At 45.2% G+C, this 14,158-nt stretch overlaps 1 protein-coding gene across 6 annotated transcripts in view; it reads left to right on the top strand.

The window, feature by feature from the left end:
• Window positions 1–14,158, top strand: part of dclk2 (doublecortin like kinase 2) — a 309,866-nt gene that overhangs the window by 227,041 nt on the left and 68,667 nt on the right. For 4 of the 6 annotated variants that reach the window (XM_033017725.1, XM_033017708.1, XM_033017716.1 and 1 more), the window contains 2 exons: window positions 3,515–3,553; window positions 6,800–6,872. In XM_033017725.1, the coding sequence (XP_032873616.1) occupies window positions 3,515–3,553; window positions 6,800–6,872 (112 nt within the window). The remainder of the gene's footprint in view (window positions 1–3,514; window positions 3,554–6,799; window positions 6,873–14,158) is intronic. The other 2 variants (XM_033017731.1, XM_033017740.1) reach the window with 1 other exon arrangement.

The following is a 14,158-nucleotide window of genomic DNA, read 5'->3' as shown; positions in this document are numbered from 1 at the left end:
GAATATGTGCGGTATGATTTGCCTGATAGCACATAAAACTAACGTTTTAAAGGTATCTCGGTACTCAATTCCAATACCAATGTTCAGCCAAGGTTAATGCATGGCCACATTTGTGTGTGTTTTCTGACTCCCAATAACTGAATATGTAGCGTACTAATGTTGCTACATGGTATCTTTATAATAGCTGATTCTCACGTTGCGAGTTGACACAAGAGGTAACCCGAGTTAAAACTCGTGGCAATAACGTACGATTAACGTACGGAACTCGTGGACGCAACTTAGGGATTCGTGGCGCTAACGGCAGGTACTCGTGTAACTTGTCGACTCTTGCAAAGAATCAAACATGTTTGAAATTTTCCACGAGTCAATTTTACTCTTGTGGTTAAGAATTGAGACATTTTAACTCGTTGTAATAACGTAGTGGCCCGTGCGTTTACCTTAGTGTATCGTGAGTCTACCGTGGGAACTCTTTAACTCAGCGGTCAGGCAGCAGCAGATTGTCGCTCCCTTCAGTTTCCCAGCGACAATCACCTGCCATAACGCGAGAGAGATCATGCACTGTTGTAGGTCTCCTTTGCACGTCGGTGTTTCTGTCTTTCTCCACTCATTGTTGGCCCTATCTGTCACCACCCCCACCTACACCCCTCTGCTTCCCGGCCATGTGTGTGACCCCTTCCCTCCCCTCTCCAGCTCCCCGCCCATTGCGGGGGCTTTGCACTGTCTTCACGTCGGCGATGCCAGCAGGGCAGTGCCAGTCGCCCCGGGGAAGTCGCTCCCTTCAGTTTCCCAGGGGGTCGGGACGGGGCTGGAGTTGGGAGGGAAAGGTGGTGGTGGGGGGGGTGGGTGGGTTAGGTGAACAGGAAAGTGGGGTTGTTTGCAGTTGCAGAGGGAGGGGGCAAGGGCAATACAGTTCCCAGTCTCAGCTCCCGTCCAGAGGGGTGGCCGGAGACGTCAGGACCAACAGGACACCGACCCCCAGGCCCACCAGGCCCACTGCAAGCACGGAGATCCCAGAGACCCACAGCCAGCAGCAACTGCAGCCCAGCCCCGCTCCAACTCCAGAGGAACCCGCTCCCCATAGGGGCAGAAGCTGATGGTGTGCAAGGTACGTCTTGTTCTGGTGGCGGATGAGGGGGCGCAGCTCGGGCTGTGGGGGAACTGCTACTTGTCGCCGTAGCGGCCCCTTCGGGGAGCGGATTCCTCTGGAGTTGGAGCGGGGCTGGGCTGGAGTTGCTGTTGGCTGTGGGTCTCTGGGATCTCCGTGCTTGCAGTGGGCCTGGTGGGCCTGGGGGTCGGTGTCCCGTTGGTCCTGACGTCTCCGGCCACAGACTGGGAACTGTACCGCCCTTGCCCCCTCCCTCTGCAACTGCAAACAACCCCACTCTCGTGCTCACTTAACCCACCCATCCCCCCACCCCCCACCTTTCCCTCCCAACTCCAGTCTCGTCCCGACCCCCTGGGAAACTGAAGGGAGCGACTGCCCCGGGGCGACTGGCACTGACCTGCTGGCATCGCCGACGTGAAGACAGTGCAAAGCCCCCGCGCTGGTGCAATGGGCTGGGAGCTGGAGAGGGGAGGGAAGGGGTCACACACATGGCCGAGAAGCAGAGGGGTGTAGGTGGGGGTGGAGATAGATAGGGCCAACAATGAGTGGAGAAGGACAGAAACGCCGACGTGCAAAGGAGACCTACAACAGTGCATGATCTCTCTCGCGTTATGGCAGGTGATTGTCGCCTGCCCGCTGTTTCTGATGCTAAAGCTTTGGGATTGTTGCCCTTCGTGTTGGCGTGGAGGGGGATGGGGGTATTGTGCTGTTTGATCGCCCCCTGCTATCCCAGGGACGGGGAGACACAGCGACTTTTGAGACTGGTGGGCAATCACTTCCAAAGGGTCTGCCCACACAGTCAGTACACCTCTCCTACACTTGTCTCCCACACTAAGATCACCCCGCAGAGAATGATCCCAGCCTAACCCAAGAGCCATGTCACCCCAGACAGATTAATGACGCCCCCCCCCCCCCCAACCTCTCTCCACCTCAACTCACGCCTGGGCACCAAAGCAACTCAGGAGGCGAGCCCTGAGCTCCGTCTCGCAACAATCTGATGTGCACATCTGTCCACATTCAAAGATTTAATCTCCCGTCTCCCCGCAGTGTGTAGACATGGCAGTAAATTCAATTAAAACATATCAAACCTGTGTGTTTCAAACAAATCATAAGTATAACTGCTCTGGCACTGGATGGTGCGCATTTTCCCTTTGTAGGTCACATCAATAGATGTGGCCGCGCTGAATTCTATCTTTAAAACAAAGCCACAGGATGGAGAGGTCTTCTTTAACACTGTTGCTTATTAAAACATAACACTGTTGCTTATTAAAACAAACCTTCAATCAGGATTGGCTCAAGAGTAACTCGGGAGACGAACTTGGAACATCGCAGAAATGACAAGTAAACGGCAAACTTGTCATACCCGTGGGAACTCGGTTAAACTCTTGATCATACACTTGCAATCTCGTACACAACCGCGAGTCTTTCACTCGGGGTACCTCTTGTGTCAACTCGCAACGTGAGAACCAGCCTTAAGTTGGGGCAGATCTGTCACATCGACCTGGTTCTTAATGGTTCAAATGTGGAGGTCCAAATATATGCAGTGAAAGGAAAACTTGATTACAGCAGAATGATTTACCTCCGAAGATGGAATTTGTTAAAAAAAAATTGTTTAAAAATATTTTGAAAAGACTACATTGATGGGAAGGCGGATATGCAGGATATATATGTAGGATATATATGTAGGATATGTAGGATAACTTCAAATAGCCCTTGCTTTCCCTCTCTCTCCATCCCCTCCACCTTCCCAGTTCTCCCACCAGTCTTACTGTCTCCGACACATTCTATATCTGTCCCGCCCACTCCCCTGACATCAGTCTGAAGAAGGGTCTCGACCCGAAACGTCACCAATTCCATCTCTCCAGAGATGCTGCCTGTCCCACTGAGTTACTCCAGCATTTTGTGTCTTCCTTCGATTTAAACCAGCATCTGCAGTTCCTTCCTACACACACACACACACACACACACACACACCCACACACACACACACACGTGTGTGCAGGTGCTGGTTTAAATCGAAGGTAGACACAAAATGATGGAGTAACTCAGCGGGACAGGCAGCAACTCCGGAGAGAAGGAATGGGTGACGTTTCGGGTTGAGACGCTATATATATATATATATAGGATATTCTGTAGGATACGGGAAAAAATGAAACTGTGGCAAGGCGAAATAAATATGGAATAACAATAAGGTTAATATAACAGGATAAAACAAATGAGTACAGCTAGTAAAATTGTACAAATGAATGATTTAACCTAATCTAACATGTAATGTCCAAATGGCAATTATAGAGCCAGAATTGGTAAACATAGTACAAAACAAGTGTAACTTAGTAAGATAAAATATGCATTTGAAGTACATGACTTTCACACTAATACTGCATCACTGTTTGTGCTATTTTTATACAGGTTCCCTGTTCATCAACAAGGCTGCCTTCTACCACTTTGGTAATATTACTCTTCTTGGCCTTTACCTCAGCTGATCTGCTCTTGAAGCTTTATTCCATGCCTTTGTTACCTCTGGATTTGAATATCCCAGTGCTTTCCATGAGCTCATCCAACACTCAGTTGCCGATACTCCCACCAAACTCCCACCAAAGCCTATTCTCCCATCAACCCTCGGTTTTTGACCACACTGACTGCCAGTCGAGCAGTACCCAGATTTTGAAATTATTGTTCTTAACTTCAAGTCCTTCCATTGCTTTTTTTTTCTATATCCATCTAATATAAGTCAGTCCCACAGTGACTCCAGGGTGTGGTCTCCTTTAATTTTAGCATCTTCTTCAATTTTAATCGTGACCATGTCTATCCCCTCAGCTCTAAAATGTTGTCCTTAAATCCCATCACCTCTCTATTCTATCTGGCTCTAAGTAGTTTCTTAAAACTTGGCTGTGTGTGGGGTGACTTAATATTGTCTTAAGAGCCTCATTATATTTTATGTGATTTTGAGGTTGATTGTGATGTTTTATTACATCGAAGGTGTTGCTGTTATCTTTTTTAATGGAATGCAATCTAGCGCAAATGTTTATTGGGCAAAAGTGATACGGTCCTTGATGTAGGGTCTCAAACCGAAATGATGACCATCCTTCTGTCTGTATAAATGCTGCCTGTCCAATGCTGCCTGACTCGCTAAGTTCTTCCGGCAGTTTGTATTTTGCTTCAGATTCCAGCATCTGCAGTTCCTTGTGTCTCTCTTAAATTACAGAGGTGTGTAGAGAACAAAACCTTTGTGTTTGGTGCCAATCAGAATGGCATTCACAGTTTATAAGGAATCATATATGATCAAAATTAAGATGTTCTAATGGTATTTATCAATAATGACTAACTCAGAAATATATTATTTCAGGAGATTAACGGAATGTAGAATAGTTGAACTGGACAGAGGGAAGTGCTGAGAGAGGTATTAGGTAAATGACTTGTTAATTTCAATGGAAGGAGCAAGCGTAGGGAACTTACAAGGTATTAGTTAATACCATTTTTTTAATTCTTAGAATGTTTTCGTTAATTAGGATGTATTTTTTGTTATTATATATTCTCATAGCTTTTAATCATTTTTGAATGTTTTTCAATGACAGAAAAATGCAGAATGTTTAACAGCTTTAGCAGCTGGCAAAGGTAATTTAACTCCATCAAAGTTTCTTCCGGGCAGGACATGTTAAGGGTCTTGCCATCATCTCTATAGCTTGTATTTGGCCCTGAGTCTTTCTGTCATTGGTGATACCTTAAGGAAGTTGCTGTGCTGTTACTGTATATAGCAACATGATACTACTCGATAGCAACATCTGTTACATCTCTTGCTGCCCAATGGTATGAGAAACAGTCTCACATTTCTGCTAATAAGATAATGTGGAAAATAAATAATCTTGCTAAATGCTCTTCCCCTCAACGCACACGGTTGATGCTGGGAATTATTCATTCCGTTTCAAGTGATGGTTTACACATGCGTTCCAAGCACACACAGACACATAGGAGCCAAAACCATCTTGAATGCATATCAAATGAACATAACACTTTAGTTTAGTTTAGTTTAGTTTAGAGATGCAGCAGGGAAACAGGCCCTTCAGCCCACCTAATCAGCGCTGACCCAACGGTCAACTGAACACTAGTTCTATGTTATCCCATTTTAGCATCTTACGGACTAAGGGTAATTTTACAGAAGTCAATTAACCTACAAACCTGCACATTTTTGGAATGTGGGAGGAAACCAGAGCACCATAGAAAATCCACGTGGCCACAGGGAGAATGTACAAACTCCGTACAGACAGCGCTCATAGTCAGGATTGAACCCGGTTCTCTGGCGCTGTAAGGTCACTGTGCTGCCGGATAAAATAGTTACCTGTGTTTTTATCATCCAACATAAAATGTGCACTGCAGATGTAAGGAACTAGAACTGCTGAGGGAGCATCTCTAGAGAATAGATCAGTGACGTTTCAGGTTCAGGCCTTTCTTCAGATTGTAGTGGGTGGGAGGAAGCTAAATGGGGACAGGACAAAGTCTGACAACTAATAGGTGGATACAGGGATACAAATTGGCAAAATTCAACAAGTGTGAGATAAGGATATAACATTCACCAGAGAAGGAATATGGGGGGAAAGAGGAAGGGGAAAATAGGTTCACATCCGGGAGGAGCACAAAGAAGAAAGGGGGGGGGGGGGGGGGGGGTTGTTTGCAGCTTTGTAACCTAAAATTGGAGAATTCAGGTTGTACGCTACCCAAGTGGAATATGATGTGCTGTTCTACCAATTTGTATGTGGCCTCACTCTGGCACGAGAGAAGGCCCAGGTCAGAGAGGTCAGTATGGGAATGGGGAGAGTAGTTAAATGGTTATCAACCAGGAGATCAAGCAGGCCTTGGCGGACTGAACGCAAGTGTTTGGCTAGTCTACACGGTCACACCGATGTATGTAAAGAAAGCCACATTGGGTGCACTGAATGAAGTAGATGAGGTTAGAATAGGTGCATGTGAACCTCTGTCTCATCAGGAAGGATTGCTGAGGACCCTGGATAGAGGTGATTTAGAAGGTATAGGGACATGTATTACATCTCCTGTGGTTGGAGGGGAAGGTACCTGGGGAGAGGTGGTTTAGGTGGACTTGCACTTGTGTTTGCCATGATATGCTTAAAAATGTAAAGCAAAGAATCTCCTTGTGGATCATCTATTCATACAGCAAGCACTACATTTTATGGTACATCAACATGCATTGACCTATTTATTGCCAAGATAGACTCGCACATATTTTAACCATGAGAACAGAACATTAAGGTATAGTAACTGGCCATTTATGTCTTACATCATGTGATCAAACAATCATGATAAATGCTAGAGGGATTTAGTAAATAATAACATTTAGTTAATGAGTTTCCATCTATTGCCATTGTTTCTGACAAAATGTAAACATGCTCAAATTAAATTGCCATTTGGAAGGACACAAAATGCTGCAGTAACTCGGGTTCAGGCAGCATCCCTGAGAGAATGGATAGGTGACATTTCAGGTCAGGACCCCTCTTCCAATAATTTTTCAATTGCCATTTCAATTGTTTGTCCCTCAACACTACAGTAATGCAAGAATAAAAAGAAGATAAGTAGTTTGAACAATGAAGCTTTCATTTATCAAAGCATTTGCATGATACTGTGTTGAAATCTGCATTGTTGGAACCTCTGTACTATTCAATGTTTTTAATTAATATTTTACAGATAAGTCACCAGATAGGACTATCCACGAATGCAAATGGAGTACCACAGCAAGCCAATGGCATAAGTCCTGATGGTAGGTAGAAAATAATTAGAATATACTGGATGTTGACTGGTTTGATAAAACATAATCTTCACTCAGTATGGTTGTTGCTTTGACAAGGTATAAGGTCCATTTAGCCTCAATGCATTGACACCCAATTTGGAATATTTAGATTTGATACTGGATGTAAATTGTGCAAAAGGTATCTCAACATTGAGAATCCCACATTTTAATAGGAAAAGCTATGGGTGAACTAATTTTATCTTTAAAATTAAGATTTTAAATAAATAGTACCTCTATTTAAGAATGGGTGCAAAGTAAAACCTGGAAACTATAAACTGGTAAGCGTGACATCTGTGGTTGGAAAGTCACTGGAAAGGATTCTGAGAAATTAGATACACTGCATTTGGAAAGATGGGGGTTAATTAGAAAGAGTCAAAATGGATTTGTGCATGGAAGATCGTGTCTCACGAATTTGAGTTTTTTTAAGAAGTGACCAAGAAGGTCGATGAGGGCAGGTCCATGGAAGTAGTCTATATGGACTTCAGCAAGGCATTTATCAAGGCATTTGATAAGATGCCTCATGGTAGACTGCTCTGGAAGGTTAGATCATATGGGATGCAGGGAGAGTTAGCTGATGGGATACAGAAGGGGCTTTTTGATAGGAAACTGAGAGTGATGGTGGAAGGTTGTTATTTTGGACTGCAGGCCCTGTGACTAGTGGTGTGCCTTATGCCCCTGTCCCACTTAGGAAACCTGAACAGAAACCTCTGGAGACTTTGCGCCCCACCCAAGGTTTCCGCGTGGTTCCCGGAGGTTTTTGTCAGTCTCCCTACCTGCTTCCACTACCTGCAACCTCCGGGAACCACCTGCAACCTCCGGGAACCGCACGGAAACCTTGGGTGGGGCACAAAGTCTCCAGAGGTTTCCGTTCAGGTTTCCTAAGTGGGACAGGGGCATTAAGGATTGATGCTGGGGCCCTTTGCTGTTTGTGGTTTATATAAATGATTTGGATGAAAATATACAAGAAGTGATCAGTAAGATTGCAGATGACATAAAAATAAGTGGTGTCATAGACAGTGAAGATCGTTAACAATAATTACAGCAGGATCTTGATCAGCTGACCAAAGGGGCCGAGAAACAGCAAATGGAGCGTGAGCTGTTGCATTTTGGGAAGTCGTCAGGTAGGACCTTCAAAGTGAACGGTAGGATCCTGGGCAGTGTGAAGTGCAGAGAGATCTAAGAGGTAGACACAAAATGCTGGAGTAACTCAGCGGGACAGGCAGCATCTCTCGAGAGAAGGAATGGGTGAAATTTTGGGTCAAGACCCTTCTTCAGACTGAGAATTAGGGGAGGCGGAGATACAGAGATAAGGAAGTGTAAGGTGTATTTATTTGCTTTGTATTTACCTTCTCCGAGCTAATAATGATCTATTCTACATTTTACTTGATCTCCACCCCTTTTAATGTCTCATTCTCACACCTTACACATTCTTATCTCTTTATCTCCCCATCCCCTGACTCTCAGTCTGAAAAAACGTCACCCATTTCATCGCCCCAAAAAATCGCCTGTGGTTAGGCCCATTAGATAGAGCTCTAGGGGCTATCGGAATCAAGGGATATGGGGAGAAGGCAGGCACGGGTTATTGATTGAGGATGCTCAGCCATGATCACAATGAATGGCGGTGCTGGCTCGAAGGACCGAATGGCCTCCTCCTGCACCTATTGTCTATGTTTCTATGTTTCTCTCCAGAGATGCTGCCTCTTCTGCTGAGTTACTCCAGCATTTTGTGTCTATCGTCGGTGTAAACCGGCATCTGCAGTTCTTTCCTACGCAAAGAGATCTAGGAGGACAAGTTTATAGTTCTCTGAAATGGCATCACAGGTAGATAGGTTTGGGAAGAACTCTTTTGGCATGCTGGCCTTAATCAGCATTGTAATTGAGTACAGAAGTTGGGATGTTACATTATAGTTGTGCAGCAGGTTGATGAGACCGCATTTGGACTGTTGAGTTCAGTTTTGGTCACCCTGTTATATGAAAGATGTCATTAAGTTGGAAAGAGCAGAGATAAGATAAATGAGGATGTTCCCAGGACTTAAGGGCCTGAGAGGTTGGCCAGGCTAGTACTTTATTCCTTGGAGTGAAGGTGACTGAAGGGTGATATTTAATGAGGTGTATAAAATCATGAGGGGGAATAGATTGGGTGAATGCACAGTGCTTTTCACAGTATAGGAGAATCAAGAACTAACTGCCTTATATTTAAATATAGAGAGAAAAAATTAATAGGAACCTGAGGTGCACCTTTTTCACACAGAGGGTGGTAAGTGTATGGAGTGAGCTATTAGTTGACAACGTTGAGGCAGGCACAACAACATTAACAAACATTTGGACAAATGCATAGATGGACAAGATTTAGAGGGACATGGGCAGGATGGGCAAGTGGGACTAGCTTGATTGGGACATGTTGGTAAAGGGCCTGTCCCACGAGCATGCGATCTGCATGCGGCAAGCGCGACCAAACCGGAAGCGGGGGCTTTCGCGGAGGTCGAGTGAGTGACGTGAAGTTCGAGCGAAGTCCGCGGGAAGTTCGCGCGTGACGTACGGCGTCAAGACGCTGCGTACGGCGTCGAGATGCTGCGCATGCCCGTGGAGGCGGTGCGTACGCCGTCGATTTTTGAACACGTTCAGATTTTCGGAGCCCCGCGAGATGTCGGGACCAGCCCCGCACAACTCCATACGGCTCCGCCGATCGAAGTGGGACCGGCCCCGTGAGGCCGTACGGCTCAAGCATCCACGTTAGGTCACGCTTTCCGCATGCAGTCGCATGCTCGTGGAACAGGCTCTTTAGACATGGGTGAGTTGGGCCAAAGGACCTGTTTCAATGATTCTATTTAAAAAAATGTTTTAATATATATTTGCTAATTTATTCTAACCTTAACGATGTGAGTGCTGAAATTGTAATGACTCCTCTGAGTATTTTTGGAAGTTTTCTCCTTAATGTGGACACGGCATTGGTGTTCATGGAGGTTCCGAAACTTGAAGCTTGAAATTAACATTTTATTTCTGAAATGAATGCCTCATTTGTGAAGGAAAGCTATTCATGTATTTTCATCAAAAGAAAAAGATAACACTTGATACCAAGCCACAATTCTGACCATATCCAGTTTATATGAGGCATTCCAAGACCTTCAAGTTCAAGAGAGTTTATTGTCATGTGTCCCTGATAGGACAATGAAATTCTTGCTTTGCTTCAGCACAACAGAACATAATAGGCATTGACTACAAAACACATGAATAAATAAACTGATAAAGTGCAAATAACAAATAATGGGTTATTAATGTTCAGAGTTTTGTCCGAGCCAGGTTTAATAGCCTGATGGCTGTGGGGAAGTAGCTATTCCTGAACCTGGTTGTTGCAGTCTTCAGGTTCCTCTACCTTCTACCTGAAGGTAGCAGGGAGATGAGTGTGTGGCCAGGATGGTGTGGGTCCTTGATGATACTGCCAGCCTTTTTGAGGCAGCGACTGCGATAAATCCCCTCGATGGAAGGAAGGTCAGAGCCGATGATGGACTGGGTAGTGTTTACTTCTTTTTGTAGTCTCTTCCTCTCCAGGGCGCTCAAGTTGCCGAACCAAGCCACAATGCAACCGGTCAGCATGCTCTCTACTGTGCACCTGTAGAAGTTAGAGAGAGTCCTCCTTGACAACCCGACTCTCCGTAATCTTCTCAGGAAGTAGAGGCGCTGATGAGCTTTCTTGATGACTGCATTAGTGTTCTCGGACCAGGAAAAATCTTTAGAGATGTGCACGCCCAGGAATTCAAAGCTCTTGACCCTTTCAACCATTGACCCGTTGATATAAACGGGACTGTGGGTCCCCATCCTACTCCTTCCAAAGTCCACAATCAGTTCCTTGGTTTTGCTGGTGTTGAGGGCCAGGTTATTGTGCTGGCACCATATGGACAGTCGCTGGATCTCTCTTCTATACTCTGACTCATCCCTATCAGTGATACGTCCCACAACAGTGGTGTCTTCAGCGAACTTGATGATGGAGTTCGCACTGTGACCGGCTACGCAGTCATGAGTATAGAGTGAGTACAGCAGGGGGCTGAGCACGCAGCCTTGAGGTGCTCCCGTGCTGATTGTTATCGAGGCTGAAACATTTCCACCAATAAGAACAGACTGTGGTCTGTGGATGGGGAAGTTGAGGATCCAATTGCAGAGGGCTGCGTAGATACCCAGTTCTGCGAGTTTGGTAACCAGCTTGGAGGGGATGATTGTGTTAAATGCCGAGCTGTAATCAATGAATAACAGCCTGACATATGAGTTTTTGTTGTCCAAGTGGTCCAGAGCGGAGTGGAGGGCCAGCAAGATCGCATCCACCATTGATCTGTTGTGGCGGTAAGCGAACTGCAGTGGGTCCAGGTTTTTGTCGAGGTAGGAGTTGATTTGCTCCATGATCAGCCTCTCAAAGCACTTCATCACCACAGGCGTTAGTGCCACTGGTCGATAGTCATTGAGGCACGTCACCTTACTCTTCTTGGGCACCGGTATAATTGATGCCCTTTTGAAGCAGGTGGGAACCTCAGACCTCAGAAGTGAAAGGTTGAAAATGTCTGTAAAAACTCCAGCCAGTTGGTCCGCACAGGATTTTAGAACACGACCAGGTATACCATCAGGTCCAGGTGCTTTTCGCCCCTCTGAAGGATTTCCTGACGTCGGCCTCTGTGACTGAGACTGAAATACCATCACAGCGAATGGGGGCTTGGGAAGGCACATCGGTGTTCTCCCTATCAAACCGTGCGTAAAACGCATTGAGCTCAACAGGGTGTGATGTTTTACCGACATTCGAGCTGCCTCCTGGTTTCGCCTTGTAGGAGGTGATTGCATTCAAGCCCCGCCACAGCTGCCGAACATCTGTCTCATCCTCCAGTTTGGAGCAGAAGTCTCTTTTGGCCTTTTTGATGGCCTTACCAAGGTCGTATCTGGACCTCTTGTAGACCACTGTATCATTAGACATGAATGCCCGATGTCTGGTCTTCAGAAGAGTGCGGATCTCAAAGTTCATCCAAGGTTTCTGATTGGGAAACACTCGGAAGGTTTTGATGGGGATGCAGTCCTCCACACATTTCTTAATGAAGTCTGTAACGACTGTGGCGTATTCGTTCAAGTCCGTTGCCGAGTCCTTGAACATTGCCCAGTGTGCTTTTCAATTGCTGCCTGTAGGCAGGAAGAAGCAGCACCGCGATGGTGGTGCAGCAGTGGTCGAGGGTGTTTGGTCCTCCAGAACCTTTTGCGGAGCTCCAGAACCTTTTACAGTCGCTTCCCACTTCACACAGTTCCAGGGTCGAAGGCGTGGTAGGTTCCGCAGAGCAGTCGCTATGAGAGTGGCATTGCTCGGCCTGACCTTCAGCCTGCAAGAGGCAGGTACACTTTCGGGCCTTATTGTAAAGTAAAAAATAGCGTCTTGGATGCCTGGAAATACGGTACTTTGATGTATCTGATTAGAAATACTATCAATTACAAATAGGTTCTATTTTTATCCAAGGAGAGTATTCTTAAGGGGCTGCCCCACTTGGGCGACCTAATTGGCGAGTTTAGAAGAACATGTTAAAAAAATTACATGTTGAAGACCTCCTTCGACTATGTAGAAGACCTCCTTCGACTATGTTGAAGACTAGCTTCAACTAGCTACGACTAGCTACGACTAACTTCAGGAAAATTGGACACCGAATAGTGGAGAGTGAAGACGACCTCCTTCGATCTCCTTCGACCTCCCTTCGACTATGATGAAGGCTATTTACCATTACCTTCGACTACCCTCGATTACCTACGACTAACATGCCGACCTACTACAACTTACTACGACTAAACCTACAAGTAAAAAAAATATAGATTTTTTTTCCATGGCGACCTTTTTTTACTCGCGGGCATTTTTTTACATATTGAAAAAACCGCCGCGACCTAGTGAAGGCCTCGAGTACGCGGAGATCACTCTCGAGCATGAGGGAGAGTTACGAAGACCTCCTACGTCCTCGTGTCGACCATGCTGCGAGTATGAGTCGAGGACAAACTCGCCAGAACTCGCGGATTAGGTCGCCCAAGTGGGACAGGCCCTTTAGTCCCATTTAAGTCCCCGTTGAAAATGCCAACACCTGATTGTTCTAATAGTCTTCTCAAAATACCTTTTTATGTATTAGAATATTTCAGAAATGTATTAATCGGTGCAAGTTTCTGGGATTTACTGGGGTCAGATTAGGATCATTAGTTTCCACTTTTTGTCATAATGACTGTCTTTAGAGCTTTAAAATGATGTCTGTGCAACATGAGCACATTAGCAGGGACAATTACCTGGATGTGGTTCAGCCAGCACAGAGAATACATCCAACAGAAGTAAGCATATCATGACATCAGTTACCATATAACGCTGGTATAATTTCAACATTTTCATTTTAGATTTTAATTCTCCAGCCAATAACTATACTTAAGGCTTGCAATACAAACCACTAAACTAGCAGCAAAAATATTTTACCTGCACTAATTAAAAAGATCACTCAATCAATACATTACTGAATAGTGGTGGATTGCTGTTTTATTCTGATGTTATGTGGTGGTTTCAAGCTGCAGAAATATACATGAAATGGTGTGTAATGTATTAAAGGATAATTTGGATGAACTTCAAGCTTTTCACACAAGGCAGTTGCTCCTAGATAGGGGTGCATTGACAGGAATGTCTCTCGGAATGCAACATGGCTATGAGAGTGAGCAGAAGCCATGTAGAGTAAACAAGCTGTTGGATGAGAGGGAAAGAAGGAAAACAGAGCTCTCATTTGAACAGCTACAATGATCCTTGGCAATGAATCGTCTAAAATGTCTACACTTTCAGTGAGGACATCCTCACTGAAATCTGTCTCTTGTTTCAACCACAGCTACAACTCAAGGTTAGAAAAAACTGTTGCCAGTGGTTGTCAAGGTACAATATTTGGATCGTGAATATTGCAGTCTTTTCCATAGTAAAGTGTGGCCTGCACATCACTTTGCAGACCACATGTTAACTTCCGATGAACTGGATCAAAAACTGTTTTGTTCCATAATGTCCGGTTGATGAGAGACTACAGGCATCAAATCATGCAGTTAATGCCTCATCGCTCACACAGTCTTTATCAAGTCAAGTATCAAGTATCCTTTATTATCATTCAGACTTTTCAGTCTGAACAAAATTTCGTGCCTTGCAGTCATAACATAGAATAAAATAACAAAACACACAATAAACACAGATTTAACATCCACCACAGTGAGTCCACCAGGCCCTCCTCACTGTG

The sequence above is a fragment of the Amblyraja radiata genome, chromosome 1 (assembly GCF_010909765.2).
Source record: "Amblyraja radiata isolate CabotCenter1 chromosome 1, sAmbRad1.1.pri, whole genome shotgun sequence".
Lineage (NCBI taxonomy): Eukaryota > Metazoa > Chordata > Chondrichthyes > Rajiformes > Rajidae > Amblyraja > Amblyraja radiata.
Note: the sequence above shows the minus strand (reverse complement) of the source record. Positions and strands in the feature narration are given on the sequence as shown.